At 40.2% G+C, this 21,095-nt stretch overlaps 1 protein-coding gene across 3 annotated transcripts in view; it reads right to left on the bottom strand.

Annotated features, from left to right (window-relative positions):
• Positions 1-5,932: 5,932 nt before the first annotated feature.
• Positions 5,933-21,095, bottom strand: part of ASPN (asporin) — a 199,372-nt gene continuing 184,209 nt past the window's right edge. For all 3 annotated transcript variants that reach the window (XM_078661389.1, XM_078661390.1, XM_078661391.1), the window contains exon 8: positions 5,933-14,407. In XM_078661389.1, the coding sequence (XP_078517515.1) occupies positions 14,210-14,407 (198 nt within the window). In that variant the 3' untranslated portion in view covers positions 5,933-14,209. The remainder of the gene's footprint in view (positions 14,408-21,095) is intronic.

The following is a 21,095-nucleotide window of genomic DNA, read 5'->3' as shown; positions in this document are numbered from 1 at the left end:
TAGTTGGCAGTTGGGCTTTGAGTATTCCTCCTAGACAATCACACACAATAGGAGCGTAAGTGTTACTGAATGGGCCATCACTGGCAGGATGGTAAGGAGGAGCTGGGTCCAGCCTTACTTTCTCCACACAAAGGGTTGCATACTCCCTGTAGTTAGTCGGGAGCCGGGGCAGGGAAGGCATAGCATATGTGCACTTGAAAGGCATGCTTCTGGATGCTTCTCCACACTTCACAAGCACATCTGTGTATAAAAAAAGGACCTTAGACACCACCACTTCAGTACACTTCTGTACCTGTTGATACTCTGCCAGGAAGAAGGATTGCTGGGCTGCTGACGGATTACCACTCTGCTGGCTTCCTGCTTTGCTGTACTGACCTGCTGCCCTCTTGCCTTTATGAGAAGGACTGGACATGCATCTCTTGAACCTAAACTCAGAGTTACTTCAAGGGCTAGTTGGCAGACCTTCTGATCTGAAGCCTCGGGGACATAACAGGCTTCTAACAGCCTTGCACCTGTACCTGGACCCTGCCATCTGTGAGCCTACCCTGCCAGCTTGTGCCATCCCAGTCATGGACCCTTGGAGTGGGCCTAAAGTGTTTTTCAGCAGAATCAAAGCATCTCCTCTGCTGAGCTGTGCATTAAAGATCAGAACCAATGCATCTTCTTAGCTGAGCAGCACATCTCCAAGCAGAACACACAAATTGCTATGCTGGGTGGATTGGACTAATGGCAAAGACCTGCATCGCCTGCACTCTTTGGAAGTGACGCATCCGTGCTGGCACGGCACACATCTAGCCCAGGTCCTCACGTCTCTTGTTGATGGCATCCTTGACAATGCCGGACACTGCATCGCAGCACCCTGGAACCGTCAAATCATCAGTTGTGCACTGCATTCCTGATGCCAGGACTTCACAACGCAAGCCCCGTCCACAGGATCTTCAACAGCGATTCACCGGGACCTAGCATCGGCGCCTCACCGCCTCCCAGACCCAACCCGTTGCTTTGGGTGTGCATATTCGACGCAGATCCACACAGCGCTTTGTAACCTGGATTTAAGGTACGTTGTTCAGCAGGCCTAACTATGCCCCTGTAGCTGGCCTGCTCTTCATTGTGGTCAGCATGAACTTGTGACTTTGTCCCGGTCCCGCGCAACCAGATAGCCACAGTTAGCGCTTTGTGATTTTTGGCACTATTATGACCTGAAACGTAAAAATATACATATCTATGGTTTCACTGATTTGATTTTTGTCATTTTGGTGCTGTTTTATTTATTAAATTAATCTCTATTTGTATAACTCGGTGTGGAATTGTTTTTGTGTGGTGTGTTCACTGTTTTGTTTGAAGTGTTGCACAACTACTTTACACATTACCTCTAAGTTAGGCCTGACTACTCTGTGCCAAGCTACCAGGGAATTGAGAACAGGTTAATTTGGGGTTTGCTCGTGCTTACCCAGACTAGGATTGTGGTTGCTGCTTGACCAGGGCTCACACCCCAGTCAAACAGTGACCCAATTTGTTACAGTATTACCTCAGTGAAACTACATTACATAGATCCACACACTAATTCTAAATCCTGGAGGGAGCGTGACCATCAGGGGATGTTGGTTCTTACGTTATCTGTATTTTAAAAAGAACTGCTCAGTGCAATCATGTCAATCTTAAATTACTTCATCCCTGCAGCCAGGAGAAAGTGATATTCAGTTTGGAAATGTGGGGTTAATGACAACACAGGGCAGGATGCCAGTATGGCAATACCTATTGGCTACTGATTTGGGCGAACTTGTGTATAGATACAATGGGGGTACCCTGTGTCCCTCAGAACCTGGGCAAGTTAAGTAAAGCTACAATGGTTCTGTCGGGGAGACAGTAATTACATTATCAACAAAACCAAATCCTGTTACGAACCCAGCATGTGGGAGGAATCTCTTGGCGTCCCTCTCTGAGTGGAGGCTGCCAGAAAAATCTGCACTTGTCAGGAATGCCCAGGACTGGTGAATGAGAAGCACACACATCCTAGGACAAATTGCCTGGAGTGATTTTGAACCAATTCCTTATTCTTTTCAACTCGCTATAGGGCACCATTTTGCTGTGCCTTTTAATGTAAATTATGGCAGCCTCCACTCAGCGAGGGACGCCAAGGGATTCCTCCCACATGCTGGGTTGTCCTTAGTCCTGAAGAAGACCCGCTATGACATCACATTAATACGATATTTGTGTCAAAACGTTGACGATTTACCATGGCTCAGTCTTAACAAATCTCTTGGTGGATACTACTGAGTGGCCCTGTCACTACCAGAGACATTGTCGTTGTTGTTGTGACCAATCTGCAACTTGTACATATTTGTATATAGCTTCACTCTTGTATATATGCACAGCACTACCAGCACTGAGCACTCACTGTCACTTTGAAACACTTGTCCTTATATAAATATGCCTCGTCTTGACAGCCTTTGAAAAATGTATTTTTAGAAATGTGTGAAAAATGAAAAATCTAAAATAACAAATAATAAGTATTTTTGCAAGCATTTTTGGAGTCTCTTGTTGTACTATTGTGTTGCAATATACCAATAATCCTTTGTTGCGTGCTGCGATTTAGCCCACTTTTTACTTTCCAGCATATTTGTTAAGCTGTGAGTCATATATACTAATCATATATATGAAATTTTCGTAACAGGATTCGGTTTTGTTAATAATGTAATTGTTGTCTCCCCGACAGAACCATTGTAGCTTTACTTGATTTGGGGGAACTGGCAGCCCACTCTGCAGTCAGTGACATTGGCGCCTGTGGAACATGATAATTATGGAATAACTCAATTCCAATTTACAGGGTCAAAGCTCTAAATCTGAATGTAGTTGGAAATAAATGCTGAAATGTGCGACCAAAGGTACCCTGACCTTTTGATACTGTACCAATGTAAGAACTCTGGGTATTTTTATTTAACCCAGAAAACCTGTATGTCTGAGGATTACAAACCCATCAACTTGACTCAGGAATGCCACCAACTATCTAGGGGATGGTAGTTCTTGAGTGTAGGGTTCAGAAGTGATTAGTAAGTTTGATTGACAGTAGGTGTCCCAGTGTTCCTCAGAGGCAACTCTGACCAGAGATCCAAGATGTTGCTTTATTTGGTTACCCTTCACTGGACAAAAGGAAAAAGTGTAGTAGAAAGTATGGTACATAGTAACAGCTTCATAAAATTAATGATAGTTAAAGGAAGATTTCAATGGAGTCATTGTTTGGCACAATAAATTAACTTACCTTTTGAGTTCATGAGCCACTTCTAAGCAAACTGTGTGTATCATACATATAAGCATGAACATGTCTTTCAAAAGATGTATTATGCTCAGTGAGAGCCTTTAGTAGAATTGTATAGAGACTTTCAATAAGCATGACCAAAAGAGGTTTGCGCAAATTAAAAGCATATGAAAATGACCCTCATGTGTTTTATGGTAGCAATCATTGCAGTGATTGTAGTGTGGATGCTATGATAATAACATATAGATTGCAAATCTCATGAGGTAAGGATGAGATGTTTATGATCATAGTGTATGCGGGCTGATGGAATAATTAAATATGTAGTCATTGATGCAATACTAGGTATCTATGGGTGCCCCTCCCCCCAACAGATTATGATTTCTGGTGGTATATGCTAAATACTTGTCTACATGAAAAGGTCTCACATCATAGAACAAATAAAACTGTACATGCAACATCTGAGCTTTTTAGACTCAAATTTCATGCCATTGCATTAGCTGAGAAGTATGCCTGTGGTGGCAACAGAACCTTAGCACTTAGGAAATTAGAGACTAGGTGGCTGATAAAACTTAGATCTGTGGACCTTGGTTTAAATATGGACAGGGAATTACATGTCTTTCTCCAAGAACGATAAGGTGTATAATCACAGAGTAATATCTAACTGAATATGATACTAGATATTTTATCCATCTGACACATCAGTTGGAATATTATGGGTATAATATTTAATACCATAAGATAGTACCACTGTGTTAAGAGAAAAACGTTTAGTACTAGGCCATTCGATCATGCGAAGTGTCCCCTGCTATGTATAAATAAGAAGTTGCAAGACTTCATTAGAATAATGTAATCAATTCTGGAATCTGAAAATTACTGTGTACCTATAGGTGTTCTATATGATCTTTACCTTCCCCCTTATGAACTTTAATTTCACTCCTTTTCACATTTTTTCACATTTGCTCACGTGACTAAATCCCTTCTCTATCCAAACAGATACCAGACAGGTCTACCATGTGTTATCTTGCGGGTTCTAGACCATGTGTCTTAATATTGCGGCTTTTGAGTATATATTCAAAAATGTTTGAGACACTTATATCCAGTTTTTCTGATGTGACTCTTTTGAATTTGAAAGAGATTTAATAGCCTACTTGAGGGCCATTATGAGATATTTGGGGTCGTAATTTCCCATAATTATACTCAAGTAATTTATACCAACAGATTATGTGGAAATCTGTCTATACGATATGCAAGATTTTGGCCATTCAAATATGGCACTGGTATTTGTTCCACTTCCTTGAGCTGTTCACTAGTTGAACTTTCTCGATCCATTTGGGTCATATAACCATGACGCTATATATGCGCAATGGAAACAGGTTTACTACCTTGAATGGACTTGTGTTTGTGTCGAATAACAGGTAAGTGAACTTAGTTTTTGCTCGACTGCGGACTGTAAATGAGCCAGAAGTTCTACACGTCTTAGGGTACTAGTACTTTACTGCTATTTTTATATATTTAATTTATTTGCAGCGGGGGAGCTTACCAGGAACTTCCTCTATTGTTAAATACGGCGGCTCGTTATTACTATTTATTCATGATTTGAGAACCGACTCATATATTTGGTTTTTATTGATTAAGTACTTATTTTTGACACTACGGCACAACAAGTTAAATCTTACTTTGTTGTTTTCTCTACTGTTTGGTTTAATCCCGATTACTTTGGTCTTTATACATTCATTATCACTATGAATTCACTGGATCCAATAGGTGCACATATTATATTGGATATTATCACAATTAGAGGTGACAAGCTGAATATTGGGCTATGCATGGGACTAACTCACGCGTTACGGTTTGAGAATGAGGGCAACAATTGTATTACAGTTAGTTACGGTTTCACAGCAGGATCTATAGGATGATTATGGGAAATCTGTGATCATTCTCTGAACAAGATATAATCTTGACCTTTTATTGTAGATGAGAGTGTGCCTGTCTACATACTTTTTCTTGGTATTAATCTTGGATTTAACTTTGGAATCAAGATTGTCATGCTTTTTTCTGAAGTAAGTGAATGGCTAATGCTGAAACTATTGCGCGTATCTACAGAGTAACCTCTGTTTCTAATAGTGATTATTGTTTACTCTCATTGTTCCAGATACTTGGAGTGGCAGAATAGTTCTAGCCGCTACATATGGACATTCATGACTATTTGTAGCAACACATGAAGATCATTAGGATCAAGAATGCTACTGAACTGGTGAGTGTATGGTTATACTATTGCATCTGCCACAATTGGGTGGAATCACCATGCACCCTCTGTCACTATTTCTGGTGAAGGCTTGATTTTACATTCACAAATTTCTTTAGCAAAACCTTTGGTCAATGGTATATCACTTCTTCTTCTCTCATCCTCTGTATACTCTAATTTCCACTTGTTTAATTCTCTTTCTGTGCATTAGAATGGCACAAGTTTCTAGGAAGTGCTCCTATATATGTTCAGCATATTAATATATGCATTAACAGCTATCTGTACACTAGTCACCATTTGTATACAAAAAACAATAAACATGTATTATATCTATATTTCTAGCCTTGACAAAAGTCTTAAAAAGACAAAACACGCGTTGGCTGATCTCTTGCTGGAAGTGTCGTTGTACAGAATAAACCAACAGTGAAAGCTTGGAGTGGTAATCAGATTTTATTACTGTTGTTCATGGAAAAAAGTATCTCTTTGTTCCTTTACAGGGATTGACAACGCATATTGAATATTGTGTGTAGGCTTATGAATATCCATTACTGTTATGGATCAAACAACTGACTATGAGGGTGCTGGGTGCAGCTCTATTGAATTCTTACATCATAGAACAGACTGTTATGCTGAAATAGTTTAGTTCATTGGTCTTGTTTGTTACTTTATACCAGTAAAAACAGTTATCTGTTATTGAGTTATGGCATTTCAGACATCTATTAAATAACCCATTTTTTAAAACAAGGTTGTTGATGGTTAGTCCCTGACATGGTGTGATTTTACTATTCATTTGCACATATTGAGCAACAATCAAAATACCTCATCAGAACAAAACTACTTTTATCAGGCAACCTATTACTTGAACTGCTACGTCCTAAAGCACTAATTATAAAGCTTGGTATAATAACATCATTATAGAAGGTAACGATGTTCTGCAGCCTTTCAAATTCAGTGATGTGAAAATATGAACCATTCCCTGCACACAGGTATCACCTTAAACCATTGCAGGGAAGCAGAACGTGATAAGACCCTTGAGGCTTAGTATACAAGATGTCATTGTTCAAAGTTCCATGCTGTCTAAATCTGCGTAAATCAAAGCAGGTGTTACTCCATTAGCTACTACGGTGATCTGCAGTTATAGTCACAGGCAGATCTATGTTTGTCCCCATGAGCGGAGTGAAGTGCATGTAGGAACCTCAACTTCTCTTTGCAAATGTCCCCCAACTTTGTGCTCTTGTTTGAACTACTAGATGCTGGTTTTTGACTCTGACAGTGCACTGAGACCTGCTAACCAGGGCCCAGTGGCAGTACTCTTTCTTCTAAACTCACATGTTCATTTGGAACCCAATTGGCAAGGACTTTAGCACCCTTGTAAGTCCCTAGTAAATGGTACCCATGGTACCTAGGTTAGGGGTACGAAAGAGGATCCCAAAGGGCTGCATCATGGATATGCCGCTCTAAGGGACCCACACACAAACTGAATGCTGACTGCCATTGCAGGATGTATGCAATGGTGCAAACCATTCAGAAAACACAGCATGGCACCCTCACGGTGTGTGCCATGACAATGTACACTGCATACACTATATGTAAGTCGCCCCTACAGCAGGTCTCAGAGCCCTAAGGCAGGGTGTGTAATATTATATGTGAGGACATATCTGCATGAGCAGAGATACACCTGTGATGTCTAGTTTTATTGCTAGATATTGCAAGTGAGCAGGAAGCCGTCTAAAGACATGTACTGGGCACTGGTCATTACCAGTTACCCAGCTGCATGATGGCTTCACTGGGACAAATTATGTTTGGTATAATATACTTTGTCTTAATAAATGTGTACTGATGCCAGTACTAGATTTATTATGACATGCACACAGTGGGCACCTTCGAGGTGCCCCCTAAAAACAAACTAGCCATCTAGTGTGCTGGCTGACTGGTATCATCTAGCCTGCCACCACAGATGACTTTCTTACCCCTGTAGGTGCGAGTCCACTCTCTCAGAGGTCAGAAACAATGCCTCCTCTAGAGGTAGGTGATCACATCTCCACCAGCGGGATGGCTAGTATTTTAGCAAATCAAGGCCAGAGGCCTCTGCAGACTTTGATATGCAACCCCGCTTCCACCCAGACTTGGGAAACACCAACCCCTGCCCTGGGGCCCCTTTGGCACCAGATCAGGTGGGAATTTAGATATGCAGGAGTGTATTGCACTTTCAGGCTTGGCACACCCTTAAGGTGGGCTACCTGAAGTGGACAGCCAAGAAAGGGTTATACCATCTTGAATTTGGTGAAACTAGGAACTCTGGGTGAGGATTATTCCCATGCCTTGCAGGAAGTGATCAAATGTGGGGTGTAGTCACCCCAGGGACAAGTAGCCCATTGGCCACTACCTTACACTCTGCTAAACACCCCTAAATTCAGTATTTAGGAGTCCACCCAACACCAGAGACTCGGATTTGTCTACCAGGAAACCAAAGAAGGACAAAAAAGAGCCTACATCGCAAGAACAGAGGACCTGCTCTGAAATTGGCTCCAAAACCAGCCTGGCTGCTGATACCTGGACAATTGCAAAAACTTGACTCATCCAAAAGCTGTTCATTCTCTTAAGTCCAGCACTTCAACAACCAAGCAGCATCTCCCTTATGGTGGAGGAGCCACTCCTTTGCAGCTGCAGGCATCAATGGCACATGACCAATATCTCGTCATGCTGACCATTGGGTCCACTGAGGGTGTATCATCACTTCAAGAGGAAGTCACCATGGCTCTAGGAGGTCAGTCGTGTCTCTCTAGTGAGTTTCGAGACGCTAAATCCTCCAGGAGCCTTTACAGCACTAATACCCTGGGTACCGGAGCACTTGCTGTAACCATGGCTTGTTGAGTGTCCAGTCTGGATACCACTGATGCCAAAATATGACCTGCTAACGAGGGACTTCAGGACCGGTGACAGCCTCACTACGAGTGACCCTGGAGTCTTGTTTTCTTCCCCTCTTCCATCGCCAGGTCAACCCAAGAAGTAAGAGCCTCTTAATCAAGTGACCCACCGGACAAAATACCTCTGCAGCGGAGCCCCAGAGCCTGAGTCCAAGTCAATCGGCGGTGTCCCCTTGCCCCAGAGACTCTCAAAAGCCGAGCCCACCTTTGGGTTCTGATGGACTTCTTTCCCATGTTCCCACTTGCAGCCTTTCTTTCACAGATACCTTCCCATTGACTTTAAGGCGTAGCGCTCGAGACTACCAAAACGACCAGCACCTCTGCACCTGGACACACTAGGGCAGGTAAACCTGAACTGTGGTCGTTTCTTGTACCTGGGCCCTTAAGGAACCTTAAGTCCTAAAAGGTATCCTCAAGAACCGTTTGCAAGTAAATGTATGCAGTGTATGTTTCTCCCATAGAATAACATCACCTCGTTCGAGGCTCATACCTCAAAAAAAGTTATTTGACTATTTTACTGAAAAACTCCTATCTATGAAAGTACCTATTTGAATCCAATGATCTTAATGTCCAAAATTATATAGAAATCTGTGCTATTTTTCTAAATTGGTCTCGGATTTCTTTTTGGGTTTGTGTCTCATTTATTGACTGTGTGTACAACAAATATTCAACACTCCCCTCTGATAAACCTAACCTGTTCAACCACACTTCCACAAACAGAGCATTTGGGATTACTAAAGTAACCCCCTGTAAACCAATAGGGGTTGTCAGGACGTTTTGCATGATGTATCCCTACATTGGTACACTACATAAAAACGCAGCTTCCTACAGTGCAGATTTTAATTTGATATGGGTATTAACACTTTAGTTAAACATTACAGTGTTTTAGACAACAGAATTGCCATAAACCTTGCAATTATCAGATTGTTGTTGCAAAATCACCATCTGAATAGAGCTTTTCATACTGTTGCATTTTTCATGGCTTTTTCAATATTTCATAAGAACGTTGATGACCACTATTCAGTTTGATAGTGCCCCATCCAAATTGCCGATCCTCTTCTGTGAATGTTAGGACACTTTGACCTCTATGTACACAAAGATGCTATCTTCAAGTGTTCCTTTACTGCAGACTACCTTATTTTTTGCCCATTTTGATTGTAGTGACCACGGGTAAAATAAAGAATTCAACAAGCAGAAAATTAGAACGCTGTTACTTCACTGACTACAGAACAGGAATGCTACCTAGTTTCAATTCAACTTTTTTTTATTAAAAGAAATACATTTATGATATTTTCAAATGTCATTTAATTTATGACGAAGAATAACAAATATACAGTAAATAGATATATGAAATGTCAATAACTTTTTACACTACAGTAAGTAAACCTATTTTACATGTTAATTTGTATAAACAGATATGGTATATGTTTTTCAATTGTAGACCTTTTTTGCGTTTTTAAAGAAAAGTTTATAGCTCAGATTGAATGAATGAAAAGTGTAGGTGTAAAGCACACTGCACTCCTAGAGGAGCATCCTGGCACTGGACAGCAAAAAGAATGGTTTCAATACAGAAGTGACCTGAAAAAGGAAGAAAATCAAAGAATAAGTGGGTAACACTGTGAATCGGCGGCAGCAAAAAGCCAGGTCTTCAGCTGCTTTCTAAAGAGTGGTTCAGATGAGTCTCAAGTGACTGGGGAGTTGATTCCAAGCCTTTGTGCCCAGAACAGCAAAAGATTTGGCTCCTCTAGTTTTGAGTCTGAAAGTAGGGGTCTTCAAAAGATTGGCATGTGAAGACCTCAAACTCCATTTGGTAGCGTACTGGGTCAATCTAGAAATTAGGTACTTTGACCCCAATACTCTGTAGGCTCTAAAAGCGAATAAGATCATTTTTAAAAGGACCCTCATGTACTGGTAACCAGTGTAGGGCTTTTAGAACACCTGATGCTGATGATTGTCGAGGAAGTTTCAGTACCAGTCTGACAGCAGCATGTTGTCCCACCTGCAGTTTCTGATTAGTTAGTTTTGATAGACCTGCTTACAAACTATTGCAGTAGTCCAATCTGGATGTTATCAATGCAAAATCCACTGTCTTTCTTGTTGCTGGTGGAAGGTAATCGAAAAGAATTTTCAATGATTTTATTAAGTTAAAACCTGTTCCTACCACTGCCAGAGCATGTGGATTGAATAACAAAGAGGCATCAAATTTTATTCCGAGGTTTTTTACAACCTCAGCTATCGCAGGCGGAGAAGGTGTGGAGTTCAGCCACCATAAAACAGGGTCAAAGGAATTGGACATACAGAGCAGCATGATCTCCTTCTTATCGGTGTTACATTTTAAATGATTGGATTGCATCCACCAGATAACTTTGGTTAAGCAGTTTTTAAAGTTGCGCTCAGAGCCGATGGACGTATTATCCAACGACTAGATTCAAAGCCAAGATGTGGGATAAAAACCTCACTTTCATTTTGAAAAGCATGTGCAACAAAGATTAGAATTTTTTAAAAAAGAGCACCAAAACAACTATTAATAAAATTAGCAACACAAGGTAAATTGTACATTTTGGCAAATTAAATGTGCAGAGGGGCTCCTAAGGGTATAGTGTAGTGTATACAAACTAATAGTTTTACATACCATGTGATTTATAAACTAGCAATCGTTACCTTTTTGAAAAAAATATTCTCAGAGAAGTATAAATGATGCATGTTATATCTTTGACTTTCATACTAGTTGTGTTATGTGATTCCCTCTTTTAACGTGCAGGTTTTTCTTAGCAAAAGAAAGGTTTTTCTGCGTTCCACATTTTACAATAGGTACAGAACATCATTATCTTATATTTTGTTTCATAGTAATTGCTGTTCTTATAAAGCGCTCACACTGCAAGGTGTCCGCTTCACACCACTCTAGTCATCCTTGGTTTTTGGAAAAACACTACAAACAAATTAATGTTCACATTGTACCGCAATCATTTCAGTTCAGAAGAATGATTCTACCTCCTTATAATCCTTTCTCCAATCTACTGTGGAAATGAGTACTTATTCCTTTACTGAGGATGTAAATCCAATGAAATAGATTTCATGTATATATATTTTTCTTCTTATGACTGAGGTTCTGATTTGCATTTTAATGACGTAGAGTTACTGGATGTACATTTTGAGATCAGCCTCAGGTTGTTTCTGAACTGGACATGGCATCATTTTCACACATAAAATTTCTACAGATGCACACTCAGTTAGGACATTCTTTTTAAACCAAAATTTCATTTTACATTCAAAACAATCACTGATTGCTTCTTTGGCTGACTGTCGAAGATGCCCTAGCATGGTGGGCCCTTTTCAGATAAGTAACACAGTCCTCTAGAAGTAAGGTTTCATAGACAGATTACTACAAAACATATAAAAAGACAAGGGTTCCAGTCCATGCAAAATCACAAGTATTAATGTTCATCTTTCACGTAGAGTTGATGTTTAAAAGTGGATGATTACTTAATGAATCAGAGTCAGCATTCGAAGGGTCTCTTATTAAAAGGCACCATAATTTGACATTGCTGACTTACACTTGGTTTCACTACAGCTACAACTGCAGCTACAGGATGCTTTCGAATGTGATTCAACTATTGTTCTAAGCCTTTCAGAATATGTGTTTGCTAATGCAGCAGCCACATTTTCCATCGGTCGAAACTTTTTTTTGCAAATGACAGATCGTATTTTTATTTCAAAATATAAGAAATAAGATTGATTTTAGGAATAAAGTGTTAATTGGTGAATGGTGATTAACAGATAATTACATTAATTGTTTAGTTAAGTTAAAAACATGTATTGCAAGTGCTACTTAAATGTATAAATAATTATTTATCTATCACTCGAACTGTCTTATTGCTTCGTTTGATGAAGACGTTAATCACCAACGGTTCCAATAAAGGAAAATTGTGGGCCAGCAAATTAGGAACCAACCAGTTCGTCTCTGCTTTTAAGGTAGATTCAAACACATTTAAATAATCAGTCATGCTATTTTTTCTACTTCTAAGACTAGCTGGAATAATTCCAGGAAAAAGTTGCATGTTGGCAACAGACCAATCAGATACAAGCGTTTGCTGCCTCGTGATACACTATTTCAAATGATTAATATACACAGTGCCCGCTGTGAGAATGCAAGAAAGAAAAATGCCAGCACTTTCTCTAGTATATCTAAGTTCTACATTTAGTAGTACTGCTAAAGAGGAGTGGAAGCTGCATGTTGTTCATCAAAGATCACTGTGTATACTTTGTCTATGCGATGGATTTCTTAAGTATATGTGCAGTTTATCACTTTAAACCCCTCATTTGATACATAGACTACATGCCTACATCTCAAGCAAAGCTGATGAATGCAGCATCAATATTTGCAAATCCTTTCCTACCAATTTTTCTAAAATGATATTGAATGAGCTTCTTACTCACGGATATCTGGTAGCAATATATTGCAAATTTTGGAATGTTAGTAAGGTAGAAAGTGTATATATATTGGTTATGCTATAAAAAATATTAGTCACTGTTAGTGTTAATTGTACTATGGCTTCTGTCCTATGTGACCAAGAATTACTGTATTTCTGTAATTCATGAAACGTGATTTCTATATATTCATGAGTTAGTAGTAACAGTTAAATAACTTCGAGTTCTTTGCTTTGTTTACTTCACCTGGAATCGAAATCAGATGTGCAATTCAATACGTTATGCTGCAAGCATTAACAGTGAGATAGATAGGTAGTGATATAAATGCTAGTCATTATAGATACACCTTTCCCCAGATTAGTAACAGGAAATCTAAAGTTGGCGCTATGGTGATTAAAGCATAAAGCAACCCAAAGATTTTGTAACTTTTGGATGTGACACTGGGGCCAGTATGTTTTTAGAAACCACTGCTTATATTACCTCACGCTGACGCCACACCATGGGAGGACATCTAACTAACTTGCAATGTGCTGTGACAAAAACATTTGTTCCTTGCTCTCAGTGACACTCCTGTTAATCTTTTTGTATATTTTTCCTGGCCATTTTGGGCATTTTGTGTAATTTTGCCAAAGGAAATTACACAAAGTTCACCTAGGCTTAGAAACATGGGGATAATGTACTACATTTTGGGTTGGCTTTAAATAATTTCTAAAAAATCCCATGATAGTATTAAATCAGTGTTAATAGGTAGGTGGGACCTGCAGAATAATATGGTGCAAAAGAATATCGTTATTTGAAGTAAATGGCGACTTTGCTAAAACATTTGCTGACTCTTGACATGGAGAAGAATTTAATGATAGCATAAAGACCGCCAAGTGGTAAGAAGACAAAAGAAGAACCTTACATATCCAAATGCAAATTGTGGAATCTGAGCATTCAGAGGCATGGTATGAAACTCAGTGGGGCACACTAAATTGCATTGCAGCTACGAATAACCTAAATGACAAATAATGAAAATTGCAAAGAAAAAGGGGAATACACTCATGTACTTCCATATAATTACAGCTAACTGTGTGAAAAAAGAAGCTTTTTTATGTCATTGCACACTTGCATATTTGTACTATCTGGTACAGTACTTTTGTCTGCTTTTTATACTAATAGATTTCAAGTATGATAAACACAAGCAACATAACAGATATACACTTATAGTTATTTTTTTTTTGTAAACATGTTCATCTTGCTCTGACTCTTCTTTAATGAGTGAGGAGCCAGGCATAGCACCTTTTCCCTTTGCTTGCACCTATATTTTGACCTGCATATTCTTCCAGAAAGCTGATGCTGTTGGGTAACCTGCTACTTCCTAAAGTTCCCAAGATGCACACTTGATCTTCCAGTGACGCAGCGAAATGTTGCTGGTTGGACCTCCCAATATTTCACCGGATTGCTGAACAAGCTAATGCCACTGTATAAGGACTTCTTCACTCTTGACTCTGTTGGGCAAAAGTCATTCACTCCCACCTTTACGATGTTGTTGGCATGAAGATAGACAATCTGAAAAAAGTAACAAACCAGATTAATTTATCTCAAAAATATCTTTGTGAGATAGAGTTGAGTACCAAAAAAAAATCTAGGCAGACAACATACTTGATCTATAAATAAAAAGTATATATGTATGCAGTATTTGCATAGCGGGATGAGTGTGGTGTTTGTATAGTGCAAACTTAGCCGAAAGGCAGCAGAGTGTGGTACAGGTACATAGGTAAATTGAGTCTACTGTAATAACACCAAAACGCATTGAACTGCGTGGTCATCAGATTGCGCTTTACTGGTACCCAGTTGCAAATTAAGGACAACGGCGATGAATCACAGGTCAGACACGGAAACCAGGTTCAACACTGTCAGAAGTTTTACCTTTAGACTTGGGGCCTAATTGAAATTTTAGCGGTCCGTAGGATCGCCATACCCGTGGTCCGCCAGGTTGGCGGTCCACCTGCTGTATTCCAACTACAGTGGTGGGACCGTCAAAGGACAACCACAACCGCCGGGTATACCTGATCCTGTGCCAGTGGCACAACAGTTTAAGGATGTAATATGCTGGCGGTGTCACTGCTGCACCAGCAAACATATTATGAGTTTCCTCACTGTGACCCTTTTCATGGCGGTGCGCTCGCATTGTAAATGGTGGCGGTGAGGACACTAAGGGGGGGCTCTACAGGGCCCCATGTTGCATCTGGGCACCGGGTGCATTTCTGTCTGTGCGCGAATGGGCTGCGGTGCTCCTACAGTGATGCCTTTCTAAGGCTACCCTATGAGCATTAGAACGGCACCACTGTTGGACTGCCACCTCAGGACTGCCTGCCAGGATTACAACTGGTAATCCGGCAGCCAGACTGACTGTGGGTTGGGCGGTCTTGGAGTGAGGCGCTGGCATGGCAGGCAGGACTGTGACTGAAAAGGGCTCCATGTAGTCGAATAGCTGCTCAACAAGATCTGTGTGAAGTCATTAACTTTTTGCAGGAAAGCTCGGAGCATGGAAAATTTGAATTTGAAATCCAAGAGAGGTCCCTGGCGGGCCAGATAATTTTTGCGCCATTGCCTGGTAAAGGTTTCTACCTTAAGATTGAATCCTGTTTTTGGTGCTTAGATTCTTCCAGTAGGGCAAGGCTGCAGGATGTAATTGAAGAGGGCTCCATGGGGCTGGATACCTTCTCTGCAAGGTGTAGCTGAATTGGATTTTCTGCTTGGAAATCCAAGTGGGAGCAACCTGAATCTTTGGTCATGTGGCAATGTACTTTCGATGGATCAGCTAGACAGGTTGATCCCAGTACTTAAATCTATTTTTTTTTAATCCAAGAATTACATTTGTAGCTATTTTCTAGCTGGGAATAACGTTATTAGAATGTAATATTGTTTCCCAATGCTCTCAAACAAAACAGCCAACCCCGCTATAGTGAAAATAGCTTTTGTGAACCTTTTTACGGAAAGGAAATGATTAACATTACATTTTACATATTCTACTTTTAAATACCAGTCAGCTGCCTTATAGACAGTGGGACTTATTTAGGGGTCACTTACTAATATTTCAAAGGAAGTCAAAAGAGGGTTATTTTTACAGTTTGAATTTTCAATGTAAAACTGCATAGTCAGGCAATAGAGAGTAGGCCTGCAGTCATGCTTACACTGTCACTGTAGTGGAAGGCACAATTGGTGCTGCAGTCCATTAGTGACATTTAACTCACAGGCCCTGGGAACACTTTGTACCATATATGAGTGACTTACAGATACATTTAATATCTCAATTAGGGGTATTGCAATTTTCCTATGCTATAAGGGGGAACACAGCCACGTTACCCCTGGTGGAAGAGGTGTGGTGCAGCAGCCAGGGTGCCTGACTCTGGACCAATCACTGGCGCCAGGTCAGCCCAGCACCATGTGACTCTGGGTAATAGCTCGCTTAATCTTCCCGAGGGCCCCCAGCGCCGGGAAACCACTTTGGAGGTAGCTGTGCGCTTTACATATTCAAGGTTATTATTATTATAAAGTACACAGAGTTCTATAGTGAGCAAAACAGTCCAGGCAAAAGTCTGGGAATACCCTACGCAAAAAGGTGGTCATTTCAACACTGAGACACTGCTTTAATTGCATCCTTCCTGCCTTTGCGTTACATAGGGTTAGGAGAAATTGTGAAAGGCACATTTTTCAAGTCAGGACAATCTGAAGGGTTAAATTGGCTAGCAACTCTTTGTCAACTGCTTCTTTCCATCCATGCATTTATGTTACAATACTACAATACAAATTATTATAGTATTTAATTGCCTATTAAGTAAATAATTAATGTAAAATCATATGTATGTGTGTTTACTTTGTTGAAATAACAAAGCAACTGAACCCAATTCTCTAAGGCAGTGTCTCCCGGTCAGTGTTCTCTAATGTGAGGCCATACCTTTTGCATCAACTCTAATATTTGTTTCTTTGTGCCCACGATTTTGACAGTTGTTTAAAATTGTTCTCTGTGGTTAAATATACCTAACAATATACCAAAAGGAAGGAAGAATTCTAGACGCATAGGTTATTTGTGCTGCAACATTCTGGATTGGTTCCAGTGGCCTAGCAAGCACAATATCTAGGACATTGAGTATGAGAAATCCATGAAACTAAGAACTTATTCACTTTCTGTTATGATACAATACTGGATATTTGTGTAGCTTAATGCTCACCAGTTACTTGGCGTCATTCCCCTTTGTACAGACCTCAGTCTGAGACTGTATTTCATGCATAGGAGATTTTCCACTGTAAGAATTCATTATACCTGACATTAGTTAGGTGGGCTTAGTTATTAGGGTGCTGTTTTTCTTACGACAGAGTTCCATAAGGTAGGGTGAACTTTGGGACCTCACCAACTGATCTGAATGTAACAGACTTATGTAGTGGGAAGTCTGAGCAGGGTGGATTGAATTGGGGATCTGGTTTTGCTGCTATCTTCAAAAATCATGTGAACTGTCATTCAACAGATATGAGTCTGTTTCTTCAGAGGGCCCTTATAAAGCTGCTGATGTTTTGTCCTTCTAATGACAACACATAGCTGGACCAAGTGACTATTGTGCTGTAATGCTACTAGCTGTTCTACTTTGGCGAATTAGAATCCTGGAGACAGGTTAGTGTTTTCATGTTAACTGGTGCCCTCACGTCCTTATGTTAGAGTTGTAAATATTAACAGAATATTTCTTGGGATTCTAAGTGGCCGGAAAAAAATTACTATTGTTGGGTTGTATCCATTACTTTTCTTTGCGTTTTTCTCCACCCCTAGTGTTACATTTATCAGAGTACCCCTTCCAAGAGAAATGAGGATCGCCTTATATATCTTTGGTCCTTCTTACATTCTGCACCAGGAGTTTGGAGTCGTAGTAAGGTGAGATCTTGGAAGTGTTTTGAATAGACTAGCTATTCAGGGGGACAGAAGACTGACTGGTCAGCCATGTGACCACATACTGTGGTATTCATAGCCAATCTGTGCATGTACTGAATTCATGGTTTGGAAAATGCAAGTGCAGAGGCAAATATACTGCCACATTCTTTTGCATTTCAACACTTTTTCTAAAACAGCATAACTATATATGGAGATAGACCGCTTAAATTCAACTTGCAATACTAGTCTTATCACTGACTGAAATGCCCTTTGTAAATATATTGCATATTTTTCTTTCTTTCATAATAACTCCTTGAGTGAAATACTGAAATAATTATAAACTCGTGTCGCAAATTCTGAAGCAGTGCTTAATTTGAAACAGCGGTTTCCGGTGCTCGGCACCATCATTTAATTCTCAACACAGGCACTTATAACAGTCAACTTTATCGGGGCACTGATTGTGTAATTTTGAGAAAAGCACAAAACACTGTGTTTAATAATTTAGTACACATTAAAACTGAAGAATGCCTGCTGCCAATGTCATTCTTATATCTTTGAGTGGCCTGGAATAGGATGAATTGTCAGACTTTTAAGAGTGTGAGAGTTGTGTTATTAATGTCAATGGCTGCACTGTCAGGGGTAATATGTGGTGTACTATCCTCCTGCAAAGCACTCTGGCTCTTACTTTTATTCCTACAAATTAAGCACTGTAAATGTGCCCACATTATTTCATTTTGCTACTGTGTATGTTAATTTTGCTATGTGGAAGGTGGGGACAGAATATACTTTTGTTTCTTTTAGTACTTCAAAGGAACAAGTTAACTCGTGCTGCAGAATGGTCCCTCTGAGAAAAGAGGACATACCATTTGCGAGGCTTAATATGAGGCATTGTCCCTGGATCCTCTGGCAGTCACTGGTTACTGGTTAGCATGCACCTGTTTGACATGCTCCTCCAGTTTGCTTATGGCAAAATGGTCAGTGTTGCTTGTAGATAGTGGGGAAAGGGAACACATGAATGGACACCCAATTTTCTGGATATGGTTCCAGGATATCAGAGCCAAAATTCTGTCTGATAGAAATACTGTTTCGTAAATATTGTGCACTAAAATATTGTCCAACGGAGTTAATGAAAAATTAACACCCAATGGGCTGATATTCCTCAGAATGCTATTTAATACACAATGGCCCACATTTACTAAACTGTCGCAAAACACAGCACAACATACAAGTTACTGTGATATGGCTCTATCCTGCTCTCTCCCTTGTGCTGGCACACAATTAGTCTAGTGTGCACTACACACACACCTTTTTGTCTACATGAGCCCAGCATTTGTTTTGTACTGGAAGGATAGACTTCCAGTACAAAATACTGTCCCTAGACAAACTTTACAACGTTTCCTATGTTGGATGTGTGCTGTACAGCGCAGCACAATACAAAGGGTCTCCCCAACACAGGCATGTACGGTGCAGATGGCACCGACGAGTACCCACTGTAGGGGGCGCCTTAGTGCGAGAAATACCCATTCAGTCAATGGGAGCCCATGTACGCGTCGTACGACCGGCTACCATTGACTTCTATGGGAGTCCGACCGAACCGAGTCCGGCAGCATGCAGCCGCATCGTACTCGCTCAGTCGGACTGCAGGAGTCCGGCTCGGTCAGAAAATACTCCATATCCGGCTCAGTCGGAGAGCTTTCCGACCCAGATCGGAATCGGGCCCATAGTGGTTAAATTTAGGAGAAATAAAAGCATTCTCCTTTTTAACGCCTGCTTTCAACTGGTAATATTTTTGGGTGAAAAACTCTGTCTAGTCTTGTAAGTATGCTACAAAAATCAAGAGTGGTTGCACAGGAATGCCCACGTACCACCCGTGTAACGAGCCCTTGATGTAGAGTAACACAAAGCAGCACTTTGCACTACTTTGCCTTACCTTCAGGCAAAGTTCCAGGACATAACAAGTTTTGCACTGGAAAGTAAATTGCCAAAAACCTTTTGTTCAGGTTTACATACATGTTGTGATACACACCCAGCACACAAGGTTTGTAAATCTGCGCCCATATTTCCGTAAGGCGATATTTTTCTAACAGTATGCCAACATACAACTATTTATAGCATGACACTTTCAAGACATTGCCATTCCCCCTTTTACTTGTATATTGCACACATGGTCTGGTGTGACGCATTGGCGCCTAACTATGTCTTAGGCTTATTTATTTCCACTGGTAATTCCAAAATTACTGATTGTGTTCCTACCTTATAACAAAAACCTAGATGAAATCAAGATATTCAGAATTGACAGGAGCTACTTGCCCTCCTAGAAACATTTCAAGTCTGCCTGCAAGTCATTCATTCTTAATTGCTGGGCAACATTATACATTTTGAGGCTAGGAAATAGGGAGGTTCTGATGAGAGTCAGTGGATATTAAGGAGGGTTGTTTCTTCACGAGACACTGAAAACACTTGACATGCCTAGATTAATACATCAGACTTTATCAGGATTTGTATTTACTTAAAGTAGAGTAAGCAATTATCAATAATAATAATAAACATTTGGTTTGATATTCCTTGAGTAAAAAAGTGGAAAAGAGATTACTCATCACATATGTTTGTGTTAATGCAGTTGAAAACAAATGAAAGCCTCTATTTAATTTTGAGGCAGCAGAGAACTTAGACCAGTCAACAAGTGTTTCTCCCGTCAATGGAGCACAGGTCTGGCATTTTTTCCATGGCTAAGATGGTTTGTATTTAAAAAATAGCATTGTTGGTTTCACATGGATTGTAGATAACTCATATTAGAGTGTCCTTGTAGTCCTAATCATATCTTCAGGTAGGAGATGTGCATGCTTGTTTCACAGCAAAGTGACCTTATCAATACTTTTCAACATGTGGTCAATATCTTTTATTAGTAGCTGTCCGTTCGGTCCCTGTGGTCCTGTCGAAAGTGTATATCAGGAACTGGAAAACTCTATGAGTGACAAATTGCCGTGTCTTCTAGGTGGTGGCATGGTGAGCTTCCAGTGTGGCATGACATCAGCACATTTATCATCTCTCTGTTTAGTGCACAAAACACATCATTTTATTAACTCATGTTTTCAGTCTTCCCAGTTTCATACATTCCAAATCAAGTTTCACGGTTAGCTGTGACGCAGGGATATTCTGAAAGGATTGTATCTCTAGTTTTGTCGTGTCTTCCCCGTCTTGCATCAATTCATTAAGAAAAGTAATTACATGGTGAATTGAGAAAAGACAAGAACCACCCTTCTTTCTTCCTGAGCTAAGCACATCCATTGTGTGCTTCAAATTTTTCTTGCACTCGCCAGATTAATTTTTACT

This window comes from Lissotriton helveticus, chromosome 9 (assembly GCF_964261635.1).
Source record: "Lissotriton helveticus chromosome 9, aLisHel1.1, whole genome shotgun sequence".
NCBI classification, from domain to species: domain Eukaryota; kingdom Metazoa; phylum Chordata; class Amphibia; order Caudata; family Salamandridae; genus Lissotriton; species Lissotriton helveticus.
Note: the sequence above shows the minus strand (reverse complement) of the source record. Positions and strands in the feature narration are given on the sequence as shown.